The sequence below is a fragment of the Chelon labrosus genome, assembly GCF_963514085.1.
Source record: "Chelon labrosus genome assembly, chromosome: 11".
Lineage (NCBI taxonomy): Eukaryota > Metazoa > Chordata > Actinopteri > Mugiliformes > Mugilidae > Chelon > Chelon labrosus.
In genome coordinates, this window is record NC_140344.1 from 28,470,543 (window position 1) to 28,494,993 (window position 24,451).

The 24,451-nt window shown below is 41.7% G+C and overlaps 3 protein-coding genes across 5 annotated transcripts in view; all 3 read left to right on the forward strand.

The window, feature by feature from the left end:
• smpd3 (sphingomyelin phosphodiesterase 3) overlaps positions 1–9,984 on the forward strand; it is an 80,999-nt gene extending 71,015 nt beyond the window's left edge. Inside the window, exon 11 of the mRNA XM_084555022.1 lies at positions 2,910–9,984. Coding sequence (XP_084411148.1) covers positions 2,910–3,011 — 102 coding nt within the window. The 3' untranslated portion in view covers positions 3,012–9,984. The remainder of the gene's footprint in view (positions 1–2,909) is intronic.
• A 5,547-nt stretch (positions 9,985–15,531) lies between these two features.
• Positions 15,532–17,682, forward strand: LOC311495841 (monocyte chemotactic protein 1B-like). The gene is made up of 3 exons (XM_084555471.1): positions 15,532–15,732; positions 16,894–17,011; positions 17,118–17,682. Exons 1-3 carry the CDS (start codon positions 15,666–15,668, stop codon positions 17,224–17,226), a joined length of 294 nt encoding a protein of 97 aa, XP_084411597.1. The 5' UTR covers positions 15,532–15,665; the 3' UTR covers positions 17,227–17,682.
• Positions 17,683–21,242: 3,560 nt separating this feature from the next.
• The window catches only part of LOC311495220 (septin-7-like), a 42,079-nt gene continuing 38,870 nt past the window's right edge, over positions 21,243–24,451 (forward strand). Inside the window, exon 1 of one of the 3 annotated variants that reach the window (XM_084554597.1) lies at positions 21,243–21,556. In XM_084554597.1, coding sequence (XP_084410723.1) covers positions 21,518–21,556 — 39 coding nt within the window. In that variant the 5' untranslated portion in view covers positions 21,243–21,517. The remainder of the gene's footprint in view (positions 21,557–24,451) is intronic. The other 2 variants (XM_084554596.1, XM_084554595.1) reach the window with 2 other exon arrangements.

Consider the following 24,451-nt stretch of genomic DNA (forward strand, 5'->3'; position numbering starts at 1 on the left):
CTACTCCTAATTCTATCTCCTCTTCCTTCTATCCCTTCCCTCCTTTTCTTGTCGTCCTCTTCCTTCTTTCTTCTTCTTCTTCTTTTTCACCTCCTCCCCATCATTCTCCTCGTCCTCCCTGTTCTTCTTCTATCCCTCCTCCTCCTTGGTCTCCTCCTCCTATTCCTCCATTACCTCCTTTTGGTGGTCATGTAATATAATAAAAAAGAAACCATGACTTGAAGTACCTCATAAAATACACGGGCCGTTTACCTTGAGCTATAATTTAAATAAAAGTTTCCGCTGTGACATTTTCTCCCCAGCGGGGAAGAAATAATCATTTTATTTATTCTTATCTTTAGACACTCGTCAAAGCTTAGTTTTCCTTTTCAAAGGAGGAAGGACGGGAAATTATTATCCGCCATCTCCCCACGAGAGGATGTCTGCCTTGATAAAAAAAGACGAAACAAAGACACTGAGCTGTGAGAGAAGGGAACGAGGACACCGAGGCTGTCAAACTGACTGGAAAATTTAATCACATTGTCTCACAGCATCCTTCTCTAGTCTCTCAACCACCTGACGCCACCTTGTGTCCGAACACGGCAACATCAGGTCATGATGGAGCCGGCTGTTGATTAACTTCCTTCTAAACTTTGTAAACCACTTCCTGTTTATTTTCTTTCATTAGGCTCTATCTGTATTTTTTTGTGTGATGAAACAACTGGATTATTTTTTAGTGTCAGCATGAACAGTAGAAGTTTCTGTGGAAGTCACAGCTGAGTGAAAGAAGGAAAGTACCCGTCTTCCTTCAGGGACTCGTCCCTTCCACAAACTTAAGGTCAGGTGTTGTTTATTGTGGATTGGTCTAGTCCCTTTTATCTCATGTAGAAAATGTTGATGCAGGGATTTTAATTTGGTGAGTGGGAAATGCCCTGTAATGTAAGAAAGGCTTTTACCCAGAGGAGCCTTGTTTTGCTTCTTTCAGCTTCTTATTTTGGCTCCTCAGCTTAAAACAGAAACAAGAACGAAGAAGGTTCATTTAACTAATCAGGTATTATAATAGGACATGTATTATTGTTTGGGAATTTCTGCGTTATTTTCATAGAATAGAATAGAATTGGATAGATAGATGGATGGATGGGTTGATGGATAGATGGGTTGATAGATAGATGGATGGGTTGATGGATAGATGGGTTGATAGATGGGTAGATGGGTTAATGGACTGATAGATAGGTAGGTAGGTAGATGAATGAATGGGTTAATGGATTGATGGATGATAGATAGATAGATGGAAGATAGATAGATAGATAGATGGATAGATGGATGGATAGATGGATAGATAGACAGGTAGACAGGTAGATAGATGGGTTAATGGACTGATAGATAGGTAGATAGGTAGGTAGATAGATGAATGAATGGGTTAATGGATAGATAGATAGATAGATAGATAGATAGATAGATAGATAGATAGGTGGGTAGATGGGTAGGTGGATAGATGGATGGATGGATCTATGACGAAAACAAAGACAACTGGACTTGTAGAGTTCCTTACAGCTCTAAGAGACGGTGGAGTCCAGGTTTAAATATGTTCCCATCAGAAACTCACATGACTAGAGTCTGTTCGCCTGTAGTTGAAGGAATCTGTTTTGATCCAGTTTTACTTTTTGACCAATAATCAGTCCATAGAGAGAAGGAAAATAAAAAAGAGTTTCCTCCAATCACAGCTGGGTATCTGGCTGTCAACAGACTCAGATGTTCCTCCCATCCGTCTGTTAGAGTGGAAACTCTACAAGTCCAGACGTCCTCGTTTCAGTGTTGTGTTTTGGAGAAACCGTGATGAAAGTAAAACTGGTCACACGTTCAGAATGCAGTCCGTTTCGTGTGCAACCAGAAACCGGTGATGTCAACTTCCTCAACTATCTTTGACAATGACACTTCCCCAAATAGTTGACGAGATAAAGAGAACCAACTGTTCCGACGCTTTTGTTTTCCATGTTGACTGAAACAAAGACTGCAGGACGTCACATGACGCGTCAAAGACACCGGAAGATGTCCTGATGTTTGTCTACTGATCAGAGGATCCACCTGGAAAGTTTCCATGGAAACGCTAAATTAAAACGATGTGATCAGATGAGAACGTGTGTTTACGTCAGAACATCAGTCACCTGTAGAGGAGCATCACCTCTACTGGAAATAGAACAGAAGAAGAAGAAGGGGCGGGGGGGGGGGGGGGGGGAGCAGGAGAAAGAGGGGGAGGAGGTATAAGGAGGACAAGAAGAGGGTGGAAGATTAGGATGAGGAGAAGGAGGTGGAGGATGAGGAGGAAGAAGAGTAAGTGAAGGAGAAGTAGGAGGAGGGGGAGGAGAAGGTGGAGGAGGAGGAAGAAGATGAAATGAAGAATAAGGAGTGGAAAGAGAAGGAGAAGTAGGATGGGGATGAAGGGGACAAGGAAGGGAGGAGGAAGAGAAGAACAAGAAGAAGGGGGAAGGAGGATGAGGAGAAGAAAGAGGAGGAGGAGCAAGAAGAGGAAGAAGATGGTGAAGGAGGAGAAAAAGGAGGAAGAGGGAGAGAAAGAGGTGAAAAGGGGGAGAAGAAAAAATAGGACAAGAGAGGAAAAGAGGAGGAGAAGAAGTGTCCTCCTCCATGTCCTCCTCCTCCATGTCCTCCTCCAGTCCTGAATGTGTAGAGTCCTGGAAGACGACCAAGATGTCTCCACATTGTCTCCAACATCTCTGTCCACATTGATTCCATCTTGGTTCATCTTGTTTTTCTACCTCCATGTTTCTGTCCCTCCTGGAAACTCCTCACCTGATGTTGATTAGTTAGAGGTTACCATGGTTACCACCAAAGGGTCTCAGATGGTGAGTTTAGTGAACTCTAAATGATCTGATGATGACCATCTCTTCTTATTCATCTTCTTCCTCCTCCAGGAGATCGAGGAGTTCAGCTTCATCTCTCAGCTGGCCGGCCTCACCGACCACCTGTCCGTGGCCATGCGTCTGGCCGTCTCCACCGGAGAAGAGGAGCCTTAGATCCACGGCCTGAGCCGCCGCCGCTGCTGCTGCTGCTGCTTCTTCTTCTTCTTCTCTCTTTTAGTTATTTTTTAAAAGAAACATACTGCCATGGAGGAGCAGCAGAAGAAGACGGAGAAGAAAACCAAGAAGGAGAGTTTACAGGTACGGAGCTGCTCGAGGAGGCTTCGAGGGACGGCTCGCAGGTGGATCAGTCAGAGGAGGAGGATTAAAAGAGGAGATGTGACGCGACTCAGGGGAAGAGACAAAGATTTCCATCTTCCTGGATAAATCACACGTGAACACTAAATAGAAAACAGCAAACTCAAGAGATGGACTCCAACGCTGCCCGCTGAGCTGAACTGAATCCAGAGGGTTTTTCTTTACAGTCAATTGTTTCATGTAGCCAACACACACACACACACACACACACACACACACACACTTTTATCTGATCTGTTTTAGCCGTCGTGTTGAGTATGATGTTTTTTTTGTTTTGTTTTTTTAAATCATTCTACCATCAGGGACGGGTGGATCCTCGTCGTTTAGTGACTGTGTACAAACGGAAACCATTGAAGTGAAGCTGCTGACTGGCCTTTACACTGACCGCCTGCGTCCACTCGTGTCGTGCTCCTTCCTTAAAAAAAAAAAAAAAACAATAATAATAATAATGATGAGGCTATCAGTCGTTCACCTCTTTGCTCCCAGGACAGTCCCAGGAACCTCAACAAGTGTCTTTCTTTTCTAACAAAAAAACAAAAAAACATAAAAAAAAAAACTTTCTAAGAGGAGAAAAATCATTTCTATTGTCGCCACACCACTTTTTATAGGGAGTTTAAATGCCTGTTTAATACTTTTAATGATATGTTTCTTAAAAAAAAAAAAAAAAGAGGTATTGTATAAAAGGACACGAGGCGCGGGGCTTGTTTGATGCGATGCTTGCAGCATGTTTCTTTTTTGGGTGAGACATTTTGCTGATGCATGATGGGAAACGGTGTCAGTTTACAACTTTAATATAGCGGCTTGATACACACTCGCTTGAGTCTGGGTGCCGTTTTGTGCATGAGCGATAACTTAACACGCACATGAACACACACTTTGTACAGAGGGGCTTTCAGGTGATTTAAAAACCTCTGGCGGCCATGTATGGAGGTGACCACACGCAAATCAACCGCGGTAGCTGTCTGGTTGGTGCATAAGGTGAACTACAGTGTGAAGTCTTTGGTTTGAGCGCGGTGAGTTGTACAATCGATCATCACCACCACCGCCGCAGCCATATTGTGACGCAACCGCAAAGCCTCATTCTTCTGTAACGGACACCTGCAGGCCGTGCAACATGCCACGGATTAAAAACAAACAAATTTTTTTATTCAAGTACAAAATTTGTCCCAAAGATTAACTGCAGCCCGGCCACAGAAGATGTGAAACAAACTGAAGGTGTGTTCAGACTGAAAGTAAAACTAACAAAGAGGCAGTGAAGGGAACGATAATTAAGTGTTGGCAAGATGAAATTTCTCCAGTGTGAAATGTTTGCAAGTTTTATGAAGAATGAGGAATAACTCTTGTGCGCGTGTTCACAACTAACTTAGTCCTCTAAATTCATAGAACCTGAAATACATTCATAACATTTTTGCTGTAGGCTACTTCATCTCTGCCACCACAATGCCCTTGTCCAAGAGAGAGTTCTGTTCACTGTTCTTGGTTCTGAAACAGCAGTACAAAGTGATCCATTGTTTTATGACCACAGCTGTTTGCTTAATGTTTTACTCTGCTCCAAATTATGTTTTTATCTTCCTCAGTTTCGTTCTTCCTGGCTGCCAGAGACAGTAAATTCATAGAATACTTAGTTAAATTCATAACTTTTTTGTCACCACAATCCTCGCCCTCTTCCCAAGAGAGTTCCTGTTCACTGTTCATGGTTCTGAAACAGCAGTAGATATCGATCCAAAATAACAGGGCCATCTTTCATTATTCTCCAACAAAGAAAAACAGCACCAGTGGCAATTAGTGTTTGACCTTGCCTTTGATCCTAGACTCTTGTCTTTACTGTGAATTCAGTTCAATTCAACGGAGGCAAGAAACAAAAACTCCCTTTTAGCAGGAAGAGACCGTGAGCAGAATCCAGGAACAACAAGTGTCTTTTTTTATCTGCATCTTCGGAAACGTTTCTCAGTTTAATTCTTCCTGGCTGCCAGAATTCATAGAATCCTTAGTTCCAACTTTTTAGTTTCCTTCTTGCTGTAAGCTACTTTATCTCTGTCACCGCAATGTTTGTTCTTTGCACTTGTCCTAGACAGAGTTTCTGATCACTGTCCTTGGTTCTGAAACAGCAGTAGATAGCGATCCACTGTTTTATGACCCCAGCTGTTTGCTAAATATTTTACTCTGCTCCAAATTATGTTGGTGGTCACGTGGTGTGAACAACACTTTGTTCATCTGGATCTTCAGAAATGTTTTTTTAGGTACTTCCTCAGTTCCGTTCTTCCTGGCAGCCAGAGACAGTAAATTCATAGAACCCTTTCTTACATTCATATCTTTTTAGTTTCCTTCTTGCTGTAGACTACTTCATCTCTGTCACCACAATCTTTGCCCTCTTAAAGAGTTTCTGTTCACTGTTCGCTGTTCATGGTTCTGAAACAGCAGCAGATAGCAATCCATTGTTTTATGATAGCAGGGCCATCTTTCAGTATTCTCCAACAAGGAAAAAACAGCACCAGTGGCAATATGTGTTTGACCTTGCCTTTGACTCTGGACTCTTATCTTTACTGTGAAGTCAATTCAATTCAGCGAAGGCAAGAAACAAAAACTCCCTCTTAGCAGGAAGAAACTGCGATCAGAATCCAGGAATCTCTAAACAACAAACTTGGAACAAACAGAATTTCTGTTCACTGTTCTTGGTTCTGAAACAGCAATGGATAGCGATCCATTGTTTTATGATATTAAAAAATATTTTACTCTGCTCCAAATTATGTTGGTGGTCACGTGGTGTGAACAAGTTGTTTTTTCATATGGATCTTCAGAACCTTTTTTTAGACGCATCCTCGGTTTCGTCCTTCCTAGTAGCCAGAGATAGTAAATTCATAAAACCCCTAATTACATTCATAACTGTTTTTTTTTTATTTTTATTTCCTCTCTGTCGCCACAATTTCTGCCCACTTCCCTGGAGAGACAGTTTTGCTGATTTGCTTAATCAGCAGTGTGTGAACTTGACTGTCTCAAAACAGATGTTTATCTAAAAGTTCAGCTCTAGAGCTTTGAGCCTTTGACCTTAAGCTAAAAATGCTTGAAATTTGATAACTTGTCAGTTTAATGCGTATAATAGAGACTACAAAAAATAAAGTTCTTAAAATATTAAAGTCTATTCCATCTTAGATAGTCCTTTAGCTGGGGAGATTGTCTGTTAGGATTTCACTTTAGCTCCCGCCTGTAATTTGGCTGTTTGTGGAAAATTGCTTCAGTCTAAACACACCTTCAGACATTTTATGGTAATTCCCAACAGAGCCACAGAGGCCGTGGTGTTAACCTGGAGCTGGGTAAAGAGGTGGAGATGCTAAACCTATCCCTGTATTCTCTGTGGACGGCTGGTTTTGGTGCTGTGTACATACAGGTGATACGTCGAGTGATGGGCTGTCACCATTACCTCCAAATCTAGACAACGTGGAAGCATGAACGCCGCCCTCTTAACTGGAACTTAACGATAAGCTCCGAGTTGTAGTTAGTCAGGGGTTAGCTTGTTAGCTACTTCTAGACGCTACCAGTTGCCTGGCAGTGTCGTTTTCATGACTCGTGGTTGATGGACGCTAATTGTTGTATGTGCACGACATCCCACATTGTACCCATGAGTTCCTTTTGAAGGCGGCGAGATCCTTCACCTTCTCCCTTTAGTGGTGCATCGCATGTTCACCCCAACGGAGGAACCTACCTTCTTCTTCCACCTTCTAAAAAAACATTTTCTGTTTGGGTTTTACACCAATCAGCCGTAACATTACGACCCATCATGGCATCGACTCTTCTAGACCTCTGAAGGTGTGGAGCTGTGGTATCTTGCACCAAGACGTTAGCAGGAAGTCCTTTAAGTCCTACTTTAAGTTGAGGGCTGGGGGTCGCTATGGATCAGACTCCAGAATGTCCCACCAATGATGGATTGGATTGAGATCTAGGGAATTTGGAGGCAACCCCTTGACCTCGTTATTGTTGCTCCTCAAACCTGAACCAGGGAGCATTATCCTGCTGAAAGAGGCCTTCTGGCTGCAGCAATGCTGAGGTAGTTTCCTAACATCCATAACGTTCTGGCTGTTACTAATGGCAGCTGTCTATCACTTGACTCGTTGGCAGTAACCTCCAGGTTCATTCAGGGGAACACGTGGACCACGCCACCATCAGCATATTTATGCTTTATGTTTATTTAATAGAGGTCTGTGAAGATCGACGGGGCTTCTCTGAGTAAAAACCGCCGTCACGCTTCGGTTGGGTTCGATTCCGACGGTCTGCACAGTGTTTACAGCCGTGTCCTGTGTGCGTTTGGGCAGCTCGTTGTGTTTTATTTCGTCAGCGGTGGGGTTTCTCTGAACACACTGTTCAGACAGAGCAGGGTTTACAGACGTGGTTTCAGGGGTTGACGTACTGCTGCTGCTGTGTGAATGTGAGAGTGAGTGTTCTGTCATGTGTTCAACCGTCATTTTTATTACATTCAGTATGAGTCCACTGGTCACCTGGCTGCCCGTTATTATAATTAATATTATGACTAATATATTCCTCTTATTACTGATGTTTGTATCTGTGCTTCACCTTTTTTTTTCTATTCTTAGGTTGAGTCTGTGACAGGCGTTTTTTATTTAATTTTTTTTGCCATTCTGCTTAGAGAGAACAAATGAGATCAAACTCCTCGTGTGCTCAGTAGATAGTCGTGTAAATACGCAGCAGGAAGTGACGGGACGGTGCCACGGTGTGTCTGGGAAGAGTTCAGCCAATGATTATGTTTATTTAGTCAAACTTTACTTTTCTTCAGCTGTCCTATTTACGACACAGAACCTGAATACTGCCAAATATAACATGTTGTGATTTAAAAGCTGGTGATGTGAAGGTCGTTTTTTTTTTTTTTTTTTTTTTTTTTATTTCTTCTGTTTTGTTGATTTAAACTTTGTATATTTTGGGATTTAAAGGTGAAAGGTGTAAAGACTGAGTCTGGTTTGTGTGGGACTCCTTTCAACCACTAGTGCAGTGTTTTTCAACCTTTTTTGAGCCAAGGTACATTTTTTTCATTGAAAAAATCACAAGGCACACCACCAACAGAAAATGTTAAAAGAATGGAACTCTGTAGCCTATATTAACAATATAAAGTCATTCTTGTCAAATTGTCTTGAATAGGAATCAAATAAACACAAAGAAAAAAGTCATATATAAACACAGACAGATATATATGCACAGACACTTGACAATGGCATATTATTTGCAGATAATAATTTGTTTTCAAAAAAATGTTTTTTGGACCAATTAGGTGAAATTGGATAATTTCCCACGGCACACCTGACGATCTCTCACGGCACACTAGTGTGCCGCGGCACAGTGGTTGAAAAACACTGATCTAAGGCATTAAATTAACAACTAACTGGAGACAAAAATATAAACCCAAAATGGTGGACGGTCCTGGGTAGAGAGCATGGATCACACATTAAAAACTAAGCAAAGATCTTCTGGGCCAATCAGATCAGCTCTGATTGACGGGAGAGTAACATTCATCTGAGGGGAATTTGTCCAAAACAAAATGGTTTAGCTCTTCGTTAGCCACCTGACCTCCTAGCTAACAGTAGCTCTTCCTGTTTCCCACTTTTGAATGAAGAATATAGGCTACTGCCACCTGCTGGTATGTAGAGTTATTTCCTCTCTGGCCTTCGTTGCCAGTGTTTAGGCTTTAGCGTTGGTCGTTACACCTTAACCTCAGCCTCTTTTCTTCACTAGATCCCAAATCAAACAAACTCGATGATCAACTTTTTGTTTTAAAGTGAACGTAGATGCCAAAACAACATCTGTATCCTGGATGCAAACACTTCAGTGTCCAATACATCCTGATGCTGAGACCATAGACTGTAGAAAAATGGACGCCATGACAGCTCCTCAAAAAGTGAAGCCCAAAGCATGTGGAGCTCCCCCTGGTGGCTAGCTGCAGTATAGGTAATAAGCCCCTCCCCCTCCATGTTAGTTTGGCCACTAAACACTAAATCATTTAGATGGTTTCTGTCATTGGGTTGTTAATATAACTTTACTGTTTCTTCAAGAGTCAATCGATCTTTTTTTCGTCTTCAGGTTATTTGACGGTATAAAAACAGGATGTGGCATCATGTTGATTGACAGTTGTCATTGGAACATGTGAGTAGAAAAAAAACGTTTGTCAGTTTGAAACCTACTAAATGACTAGTTGTTCTGTAAACTGACTTACACACTGTTTCACGTGAGGCCCAGTACAGACAGACTGTGGCCACAAATGTCCTTTAAAGGTCAGTAAAGAATCTACTACTAGCTAGTTAATGTGTTTAACTAGCTGTTAATGTGTTTAGCTAGCTAGTTAATGTGTTTAACTAGCTAGCTAAGACTAAACTCCAACGTTAGAGCGCTGCTCAGACTCGGGATCCAAACTTTCAAGATGGCGGCGCTCGTGTACCTGGAATTTTAGCTTCGCTTAGACCAATGGGAGGAAGGGGAGACATTTCATCCATTTTTTTTACAGTCTATGCCTCTGGCAGGTTATTAATTATAGTCAAAAGACAAGATCAGGCAGGACTCGTGCATTGTTTTGGTGTTTATGATTTCTCTGACTGTCCCTGAACTAATGAGAGTATTCTCTTATGATTCTGACAGATGTTCAGCAGCTGTTGTAGCTGCTTGTGATAACGCTTCTGGCTCGTAGTCTTGGTAGAAGTGTCGCTCTCCTTTTTTATGATTAGATTTTCTATAATTTGTCTTCATGTTTTGTTTTTTTTATTTAATTGATTCCTGTCTTTGGACCACAATGGGGGGGGGGGGGGCTGTTAATTGATTGGGTTGGTCTCTGTAATGTGTTACCAGGGGAGATCAATAGCTTTTCTCTTTCTAAGCTTCTTCAACAAACTGCTGATGATTTTCTTCTGCTTTTCTTAAAAAAAAAACTAACAACTAAAGAATCAAAGGAACTCTCCCTCTCTGCAGAGCGTCTCTGTGTCGTTATTTCAACGCCCGCATAGGAAATATTTGGTCAGTGTGACGAGAGTCGTGACTTCAGTGCTATTAAGTAGTTGTGGTACCTTTGGTAACAAAAGAAAGGGCAGTGGAGAGACAGTTTGTGGCGTCGGAGTTCCTCTTTTTCTTGGCGCAGAGAGCGTCCGATGACTCAGTCACAGCCGATTGGACGGATCAAGAAGGAGAAGCGAAAGCAACTTCTAAGGGAGGAGTCCTTCTGCTTTTGATGAACGTGGGGAAAAAGTGGAGAGCTTTGAATTAGCATGCATCAGTAGAGTGTGAAAATAAATCCCCCCCCCACATTAACACTAAAGTCAAATTAGGCTGAAATGACAAAGGGTAAAAACCACGGGACTGAAAACGTGTTTATCTCTGAAATCCAGATGATTCCAAGTATTAGTGAAGAAAAATGTCCCCGGTTCAGTATGAGTCAATATTTTAAACAAAACAAAAGAGAATATTAGTTTTATTGTTTTTATTCAATCCCTGTGATGGACTGGAGACCTGTCCAGGGTGGACCCCGCCTCTCGCCCGATGACAGCTGGGATAGGCTCCAGCAGACCCCGCGACCCTTAACAGGAATAAGAGGTTACAGAAGATGAATGAATGAATGAATGTTTTTATTCATGTGTTCATGTCCACATGGTTCAGTACCCGATCAATGGCCGTGATCAGATGACGAACTGTTACCGTGGAAACGCTAAATCAAATGATGTGATCGGATACATGTGCATCTTTTGGAAATAGAGCAGAAGAAGAAGAGGAGGATATAGAAAGTGAAGGAAGGAAGTAGACAATGAAAAAGAAGGTGGGGGAGGAAGAGGAGACCAAGGAGGTGGACGAGATGAAGAATGAAGAGGAGAAGGTTAGGAAAAGAAGATGGAGGAGGAGGAGGAGGAGGAGGATATAGAAAGACAAGGAAGAAGTAGAAGAAGGAGCAGAAAGAGAAGCTAGGAAGGAGTACAAAAAGAAGGCAGAAGAAGACGATGGAAAGAGGTGGAGGAGGAAGAGGAGGAGAAGAGCAATGAGGTGGATGAGATGGAGAAGAGGAGGAAAAGAAGACAGGAGGAGGCAGAGGCGGTCCTGGCTAGATTTATGCCCTGGGCGAACCATCCCTTGCCCCCCCCCCCCCCAAAAAAAAGACTTACCCCCAAACCCCGCCACCAACACAACAATATATTATATTATTTGTATTATTTTATTATATATAATCTTAAATACAAAAAAGTAACAAGAACAGAGAAAAGACAAGATAAATAAATGAACTACAGTATATAAACACCAATGTAAACTGCACAAATCCTTCATCACAGGATCTAATAACCATGCTTGAAAAATCCCTAAAGAAAGCTAAATAAATAAATAACGACATAAAAAAAAGATTCCTGCAGTAAACTATTTGGTATTTTACATACGAGTTTTGTTTTGCATCATCCTAATACCATCTGAACAGCTCCAGTTATGATAACACACCAGTTTTGTTCATAGAGAAACAGCAGATAATTAACATAATCTGAATTCAGTGCTCAGACTGTAGCAGATTTTTCAACCTGGGTTTTCACCCTGTTTACAACTGGCATTAACATTAACCACAGGTGTGAAGTGCAATCTAAAACTTGACTTTTCTAACCTTCTTTGATGCAAAATCATCAATTACATCATCATACGAAATCTGTTGTGCAAACCAAACACAGTCGTCTTCTGTGGCTAACAGCAACACATTAGCAAGAGGCTAATAAATAGCCTATAGCCTACTGTCACTCACGTCACTCATAGAAATCTGCTGACCTTTATCTTCTTTTTCTGAACTGGTCACCTGATGCTTCTTTGGTCTTTTACTTTGATCCATGATGAAGATGAAGACTCCACATCATTACCTTTTGCCAACACCGTCCGTTTGCCCGTCAATCAACCGGAGTTACGTGAGTCACGGAGATGACTGCACAGATTTTTATATTTTTTTTTTTCATTTTTCACATAACCCAATTAATTACATGTAGGTCTATGGGTCTATGTTAATTTTAGGAATGAAATACAGTTTATTTGAAGCAGTTTGTGTTGTGTGGCCTGGGATCAGTCTGCCCCCCCGACACACTCACAACCTGTATGACTCTCAGCAGCAAGTTGACATGACAATGAGACAACTCCACTAACCTGACATGGAAATGAGCGGTAGTCTAGAAAACTGAAGAGTTTGGTTTTGATTTTTTTTTTTTTTTTTTTGAGGGCACTCGTGCGCCCTCTCATAGATTGCGCCCTGGGCGGTCGCCCACGTTGCCCATAGCAAAAACCGGCCCTGGGAGGAGGAAGATGAGGAGGATATAGAAAGACAAGGAAGAAATGTAAATGTAAAATGTAAATGTACTTTATTTATATAGCACCTTACATCGACCCATAGGTGAACCAAGGTGCTTTACAAAAGATTAAACAACGATTTAAAACAACACACCGGAAAACAAGTACAGTAGTAAAACAAAGCTAAAAAAAGAAACTAAAAACAATAACTGAGAGGATAAAACGTAGAATAAAAATAGAATAAAAATAAATAAAATAAATATAAAAGTGTCACCACACTACTGGGTACTAAAAGCCATTTTAAAAAGATGCGTTTTAAGTCTTGATTTAAAAAGGCCCAGGTCAGTAATGATACACATGTCACTGGGGAGCTTCTTCCAGAGCCTATAGGTCCAGCAACTGAAAAGGCTCCGTCTCCCCAGTGTTTAAGTTTTGACCTGGACACTTCGAACATGAGTTGATTGGACGACCTCAAAGTTCTACCGTAATCACGAATGGTCAGCATCTCAGACAAGTAAGATGGGGTGAGGCCGTTAAGAGCTTTAAAAACAAACATTAAAAGTTTAAAATCAATTCTAAAATGGACCGGGAGCCAATGGAGAGAATAGAGAATAGGAGTTACATGCTCTCTTTTTTTAGTGCTTGTTAAAAGACAAGTTGAAGGCGGCCAACAGAGGACTGGGAGACACCAGTATACAGGGCATTACTCCAGTCTGGAGCTTATTAGAGTGTGAATAGCCTTCTCGAGGTCATGACGGTTTAAAAAGGTTTTTACTTTTGTCAAAAATCACTCCTAAGTTTCTTACAGTCTGACTGGCAGTTGAAGGCCAGGTACCAAATCAGTTTGACACAAGCAGGAGGAGGAAGGAGGAGAAAAAGAAGTCCACCTTGTCCATATGTATAAAAATCTATCAGTGCAGCTTTAGACATCAGTGTATTCTGATCAAATGATAGAACATAAACACAAATGAACAGAGCATGAAGCGTCTTAGTGACCTTTAAATCAGGAAGTTGTTCTTCTTTTTAACTCTGAGGAGGGACTGCTGCATGATGGGAATGTCCCAGTCATCTCTACTGTGGGACATGAAAAGCACCTGAAGTCTGATCTGTCTTTAGAGAAATACACAGTCTGGCCATAAAAACAAAGGTCATTGGACCTCCTTTAGCTCTGATTACAGCACATTCTCTGTTTCTATAATCTTCTCCAATGTCTCCAGATTTATTTCCATCCAGTGTTTCATTCATTTTCCACCAAAATCTTGTATTGATGATGGGAGAGTCTGACCACTGCACAAAGCCTTCTCCAGCACATCCCAAAGATTCTCAATGGGGTTCAGGTCTGGACTCTGTGGTGGCCAATCCATGTGTGAACATGATGTCTCATGCTCCCTGAACCACTCTTTCGCAATCTGAGCCCCATGAATCCTGACATTGTCATCTTGGAATATGATCCATTGATGGAATAACCTGGTCATTCAGTATATTCAGGTAGTCAGCTGACCTCATTCTTTGGACACATAATGTTGCTGAACCTAGACCTGAGCAACTGCAGCAACCCTCAACCCCTCTTCCTAGCTTCCAAAAAATATATAAGTGCAAATAGTATGTATTTGATAGTTTGGTGTCTCTGGACGTCATCTGCTCCGTGCAGAGAAGACTAACCATTCATTCATTCATCTTCTATACCCACTTATTCCTGTCAGGGGCTGTGGGGTCTGCTGAAGAAGACTAAGCAGATTGTTTTATTTTATTCCAGTGTCGGTCTGAAGAGTTATAAATGACTTTAGATAAATCACAGCACATGCGAGTGAAACTCAGAGATTAGATCTTAATCTGCTGCAAGGTGTCTTCATGCATGACCTCTTCAGACCTGGTATTATGACTAAAGACATGAGTCATTCATGTAGTGAGAGCCCTTCACCTGCTACAGGACCTGATGAACCAAGCTGGAATCCATGTGGACAGAGACGATGGAGATGTGGAGACATCTTGGTCTACACATTCAGGACTGGACACTAATGGAGGAGGACATATTACTTCCTCCTCCTCTGTCATCATTTTCTCCACATTCCTCCTCCTCCTCCTCTTCCTCCTCATCCTTGTTCTTCTTCATCTTTTTCCTTCCTCCCCCATTGTCCTGCTTCTATCTCCTCCTCTTCCTCTTCACTGTTGTTCTTCTTTTCCTCCTTCTATCATGTGATCAGATTACCCAGGACAGCTGTTAAATGAAGGAGGCCTGTAGATCTCTCAGATGAATAAAACCCTCAGATAATTTAACGTTCAGAGAATAATGCTTCACATTATTGTGATGCATCTGTTTAATTATTATTAATAATGATATAAATCAATCAGCTGTGTCTCTGTATCTTGGGACCCAAATTGAGGGCCCCTAACCTCATGTTGGGAACCACTGCTCCAGTCCAGACTTTCAAAATAAAATCTCCACATTAATGACACGCACAAGTTGTTGTTATTATTTTTTCTGGAGTGGTACTCTTTGCTAAAATTCCCAGGGCGGTTCCACTGAAACGTGAACCAGTCAGTCGAGCTTATGCAGGTTTAGATTTTCTTCTGTGCAGTTTATTCGGTTCAGACTTTACTCACTAGAATTATTTTATAGACTCTTCTTACCTCTTTTTTTCAGTTAGTCAGTTAATAGGGTTTGATAACCACATCAGAGTAACAAACCCCAGTGGAGCCCATGAGGTCAGATGGTGTAGGAGGTGAGAAAACGAACAGAAACTTTGATATTCTTGGTCACATAGAAGCGAGATACAAGTGACGAAAGGGAATCCACGCGTAGTACTTCCTCACATACCAGTGAATGTCATGTAGGGTGTTTAGAGAACTGAAATCACACACACACACACACAAAAGACAAAGGCCACCACGTTAAAAAAAACTCCCTCTCAGTCCAAATAATTCACAGCACCTCCCCCTGACCCCCCGCCCCGCCCCGTTGTGTTTCTCGATAAAACGAGCTGATGGATGGAGGGGTCCACAGCACTTACCACAGGCTCCTACAGCTCCTACAGGCTCCTACAGGCTCCTACAGCTCCTACAGCTCCTACAGGCTCCTACAGGCTCCTACAGCTCCTACAGCTCCTACAGGCTCCTACAGCTCCTACAGACTTTTAACCGGTCAACGAATCAAACACTCCCCTAAGGATGGCTGCTCCTCGCCTCGCTCTGTCTGTGCTGGTCATCGTGATCGCCGCCATCGCTCTGACTGAAGGTAAGACCAAGCTTCAGACACACATAGTCGAGACATACACACTATTTATCATTTCATATTAGTCATTAAATAACAAACAGCTGCTCTACTGGATGATTTTCTGACCCTAGGACTGAGTCACAAACCCTTAAAGCTGCATTAATAAATATTCTCACACTAATAACGCATCAAATTATAATGTGGAAGGTCAAATAGTTCTATTTATTACACAGCTCTGCAGTTACCCACACATCTGGAGCTTCCAGTGTGTTTTAGCTCTTGGTTTCTTCTTCTGGAGGAGACCAAAACAGAGCTAAAAGAAAGGAAAGCTGACCTCTGACCTCAGTTTAGTTTCAAACTCTGATCAACAACAAATTGGAAGTTTGTTTGAGGACCTGAAATGAAATGAAAGATTTTAAATTAAGACTGAGAAACAAAAACAGGACAAAGTACAAAACTATTCCTTCTGAAAGCTAACTGTTTAAAAAAGTAGTTTAGTTTAGCAGATTAGCCTCTAGTTTGAAACTCTGAGCTAAACGATTTCATTTTAAATCATAATTCAGAATAAAAAGTAGAGAGAAGGACACAACTAGTCCAGAGAACCTTAAAATGTAATATAACCTGGAAGATTAGCTTCAGACTTCAGTTTAGCTTTATTCTTCTGGTGGAGACCAACACTGAGCAAAAAGGAAAGATGGATATTGGACACATATTCTCCAAGTTGACAAGAGCTGCAGAAAGACAAATTAACTTCAGATAGTTAGCCACCTAGAAAAGTAGTTTAGCTTAGCAGATTAGCCTCTAAACTAACACTTTGTTGTGAAACATAAATAAGATTAAAGCAGATATAAGTGAATATTGAACAGGTGTCTCCTGAATGCAGATTTAAAGTTTAAAGTTAAATCCTTTTTCATGTCTTTTAATTATAGCGTTTAATGCTCTTGTGCGTTCAATCTAAAATGATCATTGACAACAGTAAAGCAGAGTAGCTGCTCTAGTTGTGTTCGTTGTTTTCCTGATGGAGACAGAAGCAGAGCTGAAAGGAACCTCTGTGTCACTGGTCTTGTTGTCACTATATTTAAAGGTCGACAACTTTTTTAATACAAGTCCAGATAGGAAGTTAAAACAGAGAACTGAGAAGTTTTCGTGCGTGTCGACTCATTGACTGTCGTGTGTTTACAGGTTTGCGCGGGACCGGCCCAAAGAAATGCTGCTTCAACTTCAACAACAAAGAAGTGCGCAGAGAGAGGGTGCTGGGCTACACCAAGACCAGCCAGCGCTGCTCCAACCCAGCCATCCTGTGAGTCCTCAGATAAACCTCGTCCTAGGCCTCACATCATGTCCTCATGTCCTCCCCCGTCCCGTCTGACTCCTCTCTCTCTCTCTCTCTCTCTCTGTACATTCAGGCTGAACACTGTGGCCGGCCGTCAGCTGTGCGTCCGACCCTCAGCTCCCTGGGTGAAGGAGCTCATCGCCAAACTGGATGCTGCCCCCGGAAAGACATCCAACATGTAACCGTGGCAACAAGAGGCCGACCATAGCAACCTCTGTGGGCCGAATCAAGCCCGTCTGTGTGTTTTTAAACTATAACCAAAGCAGCTTTCTGTCCATCTATTCATATATTTAGTCTTTAAAATTCACAGGAATGAGACTTTTACAAACATATTTTGTGTGTTTTTATCATTTTATGAAAGGACAGCCTGTTCTTAGTGTTTTATTTTTTTTTGCTGAGTACACTCAAACATGAATGTCTGACCGTCAGCACTGTGAGGTATATATTATACTATATACTATATTATACTGACCTGAGAAGCTACGTCCACTGCACAACAACACAGGCCTCCCGACCCCCCCACCCAGTCATCAGTAGAGTATAAGCTATGAGCTTAAACGAGGAACCCGGTTTGACAAACTAAATAATTTATTCCTGTATGCTTGTTTTACTAATTTGATTTGTTTCAATAAAAGCAAGATGACATGTACATGTACTGACTGGACTTGTCTGTTTCTACATAAACTATCTGCAAGTAGCTAAACATCTATCTTTTTTATTTATTCTATAAATAACAGAAATTTACAGACTCCTTATTTTCCACTAGAGGGCGCTACTGGATCATTTAGTGTCTTGTCCATCCTCCACCTTTAATGCTGCTTCCAGTCCTAATTTATTGTCCTCCTCAGGGACATATCTAGTTGGGATGAGCCGAAATAAATGAGTCACTGCTAGAGCTATTTTGAAATTGCCTGTATATAGATGTAGCCAAATGGAAGCTAGTTCTTGTAAAATAGCTTGATTTTTCAATGGAGTTTGGTGTGATTGTCCCTCTGCCACGTCTAGCCATGTTTGGAGACAATGGAGCCCCTGGACTTAGACCTGCTGAAGGCATGGCTCACAGTGGACATGACATAGTGGACGTCTCAGTTGCTGCTTTTTGTCCCCCTAGGCTGAATCACTCACAACTAGAGATGGTTGTATAGCTGCATGTATAGAAATGTTAGCGAAAGGCTAGTCTTCCTAAAATTGCTTGAATTTTGAATGGAGTCTGGTGTGACTGTCCTATCTCATCTGGCCATGTTATGAGACAGTTGGCCCCGGGACACAGACCTACATTAGGCCCTCCACTTCTTGCGCAGTCAATTTAACAGTTTACAGTTTATTTATTTTATTTATTCTTTATTTTATTTATTTGGTGGCAGTCTCATGTTTTTCCACTAGAGGGAGCCACTGGATCATTTAGTGTCGTGTCCATCCTCCACCTTTAATGCTGCTTCCAACCCTAATTTATTGTCCTCTTCAGGGACATATCTAGCTGTATTGGACACATGCATGCACAGATTAAGAGACGATGGGCCCCTGCATGTAGACCTGTAGAAGGGCCCATGTTGGTTTGTGTCTCTTTGGAGCAAACCGGTCTAATTGTATGTTTGTGGTCAAGAGAATTACTGAGTTTTTGTAGTTTTTTTAGTGTCTGTTTGTTTTAGTTTTGAGCCACTTTGTGTTTGCTGTAGTCGGTTTGTGGTCTCGTAGTCGTCAGGTGTCTCTTTTGTGTTTTTTTTTTTGATTGTTATTGTCTCTTTTGTGCATCTTTGTTGTAGTTTTGTCACTTTTAGTCATTTTGTCTACTTGTATTTGTCTCTTTCAAGTCATTTCTCTTGTTGTTTCTACTTGCTTTGTTTGTCTTTGTTAGTTTTGGGTTTCTTTGTGGTTTTTGTCTTTTTGTAGTTAGATTTCATCTGTTTGCTGCTGTTTTGTACTCTATTTTAGTCTCTTTGCATTGCTGCATTGTTAACTTGTGCGTATTTCATTTGTTTTGTATCTGTTTATAGTTAGTTCTTGTCTTTTTACTGTAGTTTTGAGTCTCTTTTTGTCACTTCCTGTCCGCTGTCATCATCTATTCATCGTCACTTTCTCTTTGTCGGTTCTTGTTTTGTGTCCTTGTTGCAGTTTTAAGTCTCTTTAAGTCACGTTGCGTCTTTATTGTCTTTCTGTGGTTATTAATTGTTTAGTCTCAGCTTTAATCATTGAGTCGTATTTATTTTATCTCTTTGTAGTTGTTGCCTGTGTCTCTGTGGTCATGTTCTGTTCTTGTTTTGTGTCTTTTTGTAGTTAGTTATCGTGTCTTTGTTGTATTTCTCAGCCTCTTTTAGTCACTTTGTGTTTTCTGTAGTTGTTTAGTCTTTGTTGGTTCTTGTTTTCTAGTTGAATATTGTCTCCGTGCAGTTGTTTTGCGTATTGTTGTCGTAGTTTTGAATCACTTCATATCTCCTCTGAGTTTTTGCCCACTTGTCCTGTTCAACAATCCATCCATGATTGCATCAGATAATCTGAAAATGACGGAAACGTTGCTGCATCTTGTGACACTCGCCACAAACCAGCAGCTCACATTTAAATCATGTGTAATCGTCCACATGAACGATATTATTGAATCCTTATTAAATCAGATGTCATGAGACAATGCTGCTCTAATAAATTCTGTTTTTATTCCACGGCTTCTAAATCAGTCACATGATTTCAGTCTCAGCTGAGACTGATGATTACGACGGTCTGTGAAGGCAGCAGATTTTACTCTCCGGTACCTGAAGGCCACACGTACACAATCAGAGCCAAGCGTGCTGTCCGACCAATAGGAAGGAGGATCTGTGGTCATTACAGGTGCGTCAAGGTGTCCGGGAACAGCTGGCGGCAAAACCGGAAGTCATGAATTTCGACTTTCAGGACAAAATCTAATTTGTTCGATCGATTAAAATTGTAATACGTTATTAGACCCACATCTTGAAGTTTAATTTGGATTTATTTCAAGTTTAATTTTTTTTTACAGTTTAATTGTTAGGTTTGTTAAGCACTCTTAATTTGTCTTTTTTATATTCCCCCTTTAGGGAGGTCTGCTGTTGTCACTGAATAATCAGCAAGGTGCCACTGCTATTGTTAAAAGTGCGTCATGTCAGGTGGGGGCCCTTACTTACCACATTGCCACTGCTGTAGTTTAGAGTCTGTCGTGTCAGTTGGGTGCCACTGCTGCCATTAAAAACTTTCCCACTGAACAACAGTCTTCAATGACAGTAGGGGCCCCTACCTGCCACATGACAAACTCTGAACTACATTAAATCTTAGCACATTTCCACTGCTATAGTTTAAAGCTTGTCGTGTCAGGTGAGGGCCCCCTTAGGGAGGTCTCCTACTGTCATTGAAAACTCAGCACACTGCCACTGCTATAGTTTAAAGCTTCTCATGTCAGGTGGGAGCCCCTACTTCTCAACATTGCCACTGCTGTAGTTTAAAGCTTCTCATGTCAGGTGGGAGCCCCTACTTCTCAACATTGCTACTGCTGTAGTTTAAAGCTTCTCATGTCAGGTGGGGGCCCCTACTGTCATTAAACACTTAGCACATTGCCACCGCATGACAGTTTGTAATGATAGTAGGGGCCCCCACCAGCCAAGACAAACTCTAAACTACATTAAAACTTAGCACACTGCCACTGCTATAGTTTAAAGCTTGTCGTGTCAGGTGAGGGTCCCTTAGGGAGGTCTCCTACTGTCATTGAAAACTCAGCACATTGCCGCTGCTATTGTTAAACTTTTGCAATGTCAGGTGGGAGCCCCTACTTCTCAACATTGCTACTGCTGTAGTTTAAAGCTTCTCATGTCAGGTGGGGGCCCCTACTGTCATTAAAAACTTAGCACATTGCCACTGCATGACAGTTTGTAATGATAGTAGGGGCCCCCACCTGCCAAGACAAACTCTAAACTACATTAAAACTTAGCACACTGCCACTGCTTTAGTTTAGAGTCTACTATGTTAGATGGGGCCCCTTAGGGAGGTCTCCTACTAATATTGAAAAATTGCCACTACTATAGTTCAGTGTCAGGTGGATTTATTTTATGTATTATTAAATTTATTTGTTTTTTAATATATAGGTTTTTATAAAAATCCGTGGTTTAAAATATGTCTGAATTAAACGTCAAAGTAAGAGACGATCCATTTCATCTTATTCTGAAATTCTCCACCGGATGTAGCCGGGTGTAACGTCCGCTCGCGACGCTCCTGAGGAAAAACAGCCGTTGGAGCATTTTTCTTCTCTGAGCTCCAACTGCTATCAACGTCCGTCAGCGGCCATATGTAATTTACCCTCATTCATTCATCTCCAGACGGACTTGGCTTATTTCTGTTGACACCGAGCGACGTTTTTCTTTCCCCTTTCTTCTTCTTAACGGGAGGTAGCTGCGCGTTTCTCCCTCCGCTCCGTCGTTCCTCTCGGACGGTTGTACCGCGGTGAGTGTCCGTCTCAGGCGGGGTGGTCACGGCACAATGATCGAGCGACCAGAGACTGCGGTTCCCAGCATCGCTGTAAGTCTCCTTTCTACTTTAAAAAACGAATTTATGTTTACAGAAAACGAATAATTCATTTATTAACATAATCATTTAACTGTGGCCCTGTGTCTCATCCCTGCTGGTACCGAGTTGGAGCTTGTCATACCAAACTCCGTTAACAAATCAGTCAGTTTTAGAATATTTTGAGAATTTACAAAATAATATAATTAAATACAACCTAAATTACACCACCTGAAGAATTTATAGTCAATCAATAACTTCGGCATAATTACATTGACTAAAGAATGTGCATTTTAATCATCGTTTAAATAACCTAATCACGCCTTCTTTTTTTGTGTAGCCTCATTCTGGTGAAGCCTTAACATTTTATTATTTTATCGCAATTTATTATGCGTGTATGTTGACACTGTCTGTACTAAACTACCTTTTGCACAACGCAGTGATGGTGTTCGTAAAAAATGTGCATTATTTGAAAGGAGGCTGGCGTGAAGAGTCCCTGAACGTTACACACAATGGCACGTATCACTGGGACGTGGTCTGGTCTCAATTAAGGCTGTGTGCAGCTGGGGAAGAGATGAGCCGAAATAAAGGACTCGCTGCTAGAGCTGTTTCTGAATTACCTGCGTGTAGATGTTGTCAAATATAAGCTAGTTCTCGTGAAATCGCTTGATTTTTTGAGTGGAGTTTGGTGTGATTGTCCCTCTGTCACATCTAGCCATGTTTGGAGACAATGGAGCCCCTGGACTTAGACCTGCTGAAGGCATGGCTCACAGTGGACATGACATAGAGGACGTTTCAGTTGTCTGTTTTTTGTCCCCCTAGGCTGAATCACTCACAACTAGAGATGGTTGTATAGCTGCGTGTATAGAAATGTTGGGCGAAATGCTAGTCTTCCTAAAATTGCTTGAATTTTGAATGGAGTTTGGTGTGACTGTCCATGTTATGAGACAGCTGGCCCCTGGACACAGCCGTCCGCACCTTGTGCATGTCGTTTGAGTTGTGTTGTGCATCTGTTGGGTCGTTTTTTGTGGTTATGTTGCATCTCTTGTGGTTGGTTTTGTGTCTCGTTGTAGTTTTCTTACCACTTGGCTGAACCACTAGAAATATTTTAAAGTTGCAGTTTGCACTGGCCTTGCTAAGATGAAGTCTGGTGTGACCGTCCACGCAGCTGCACACGACAGGAAAGCCCCCGTCACATCCAGCCATGCTATGACACTCTGGGATCCTGGAAACACAAACCTGCAAAAGACTGAAGATCAGGCGGCCTTAATTTGAAGTGTGCATATCTCAGGGGTTGTGTTGTGTCCAGTTTTGTGGATTTATTTGCGTCTTTGGTGTATTTTTGTGTCTCTTTGTGTTGGATTAGCATCTCCTCTAAGTTGTTCTGTGCACTCCCTCCTGTTCCCAGTGGGCTCCTTCGTCCAGCTTGCTGCGTTCACGGCTCCTCATGCCGTCTCTTACATTTATCAGGGCGTGATTATTCATCGTACAACACAACACACACAGCACACATTGTCTCAGCAGTGATGCAGTCTAAAAATAAAACGGCTGCTAATTGATGCCGCATTTGTGATGTAATTAATATTCACTGTCTAATAAAAGAGAGGTGAAAACAGCTGACGGGTGTTGGCATCAGCTGCTGGATGCCTGAAGAGGAAGAAGAGGAAGAGGAGGGGGTTGGACTTGACTGTCCAGATGATGTCAGTGAACCAGGCTGCTGCTATCACCACTGGCTGGACTGGGGGAGGGGGGGGGAGTTAGCATGAATGCTATGGACTGACTCGCCTTCCTCTCTCATCCCCCCATCACTTCCCTCTTTTCAGTCCCCTCCCTGCTGCTCTCTCTCTCTCTCTCTCTCTCTTAGTCACTCTCTGCTGACAGATAACCACGTTAGTCACACTTTAGTTCATAACAGGAGGCTACTGTCCCAGAATTATGGCAACAACACAGTGGATGCAATAATTAGTTATAAGTGTTAACGCTACCTGTTCTGATTACGTAACGCTCTCAGAGGGTTGGTGCGTGGGTGGAGGCAACACGGGAAATGTTGGAAAGAGCTTCAGGCTTGTATTGATGATTTGAATAGATTTTATTTCCTCCTGTTTTCCCCACAGTTTATGTGCTGTATGTTCAGCAGGAGTAGAGTAGAATAGAGTAGAGGTCAGCTGATGATAATCCACGTTATTAATTACAACCACAGGAAACGAGGCTAAATGTTCCCACGGAACATTTTACTGCCTTTCAGCAGTTTGCTTTTAATCAGCTTATTAATCATTTGGTTTATAACCGTACCTTCTAAAATGACATGTTTGTAGATGAAAGCGACGAATTCCTAACGTTTACCAAATGATCCTGAGAGCTCGGTAGTAAGTTCTGATTTATTCAGTGTAGTTAGGAAAGATACGATTTTTTTACTGTATTCCAGGGATCTAGAGATCAGTGTTGGAGGAGAAGGAGGAGAAGGAGGAGAAGGAGAAAAAGAAGCAGAAACAGCAGAAGAAGAAAGAGAGGAAGAAGAAACGTCAGCAGAAGAAACACTGAGTTTAAAAGACAGCGTTAAGGAGAAATATATTCCACAGAGTGTATGGTGTTGGATGACCATTTAAGATCAGATCAGATCAGGAATGGGATTGGCTGATACCTGATATTAAAAGATCGGGATTGGAACAGGAGGCAAAAAAAAAAAATAAAAAACATCCCTACTATATTCTGTCATTAATTAGCAAACACAGCTGTTATTATTGATCTGCTGCTGACACCCACTTAGACCTTAACGCTCATGGAAATCCACCTGGTTTAGTCTTAGAGGTCGATATGTTCAGCACCAGACGCCATAGCTGGATTTAAAAAGGCATTCATAAAGACATGTTTTTGTTTATTTTACCCGTCATTGGAGTTGTGCGCATTAAT

Excerpts from the sequence above, each read along its gene's own strand:
- LOC311495841 (XM_084555471.1), top strand. The coding sequence starts at position 15,666 with ATGGCTGCTCCTCGCCTCGCTCTGTCTGTGCTGGTCATCGTGATCGCC. Across the intron at positions 15,733-16,893 it reads CGCCATCGCTCTGACTGAAG|GTTTGCGCGGGACCGGCCCA; the intron begins GTAAGACCAAGC and ends GTGTGTTTACAG. Across the intron at positions 17,012-17,117 it reads TGCTCCAACCCAGCCATCCT|GCTGAACACTGTGGCCGGCC; the intron begins GTGAGTCCTCAG and ends CTGTACATTCAG.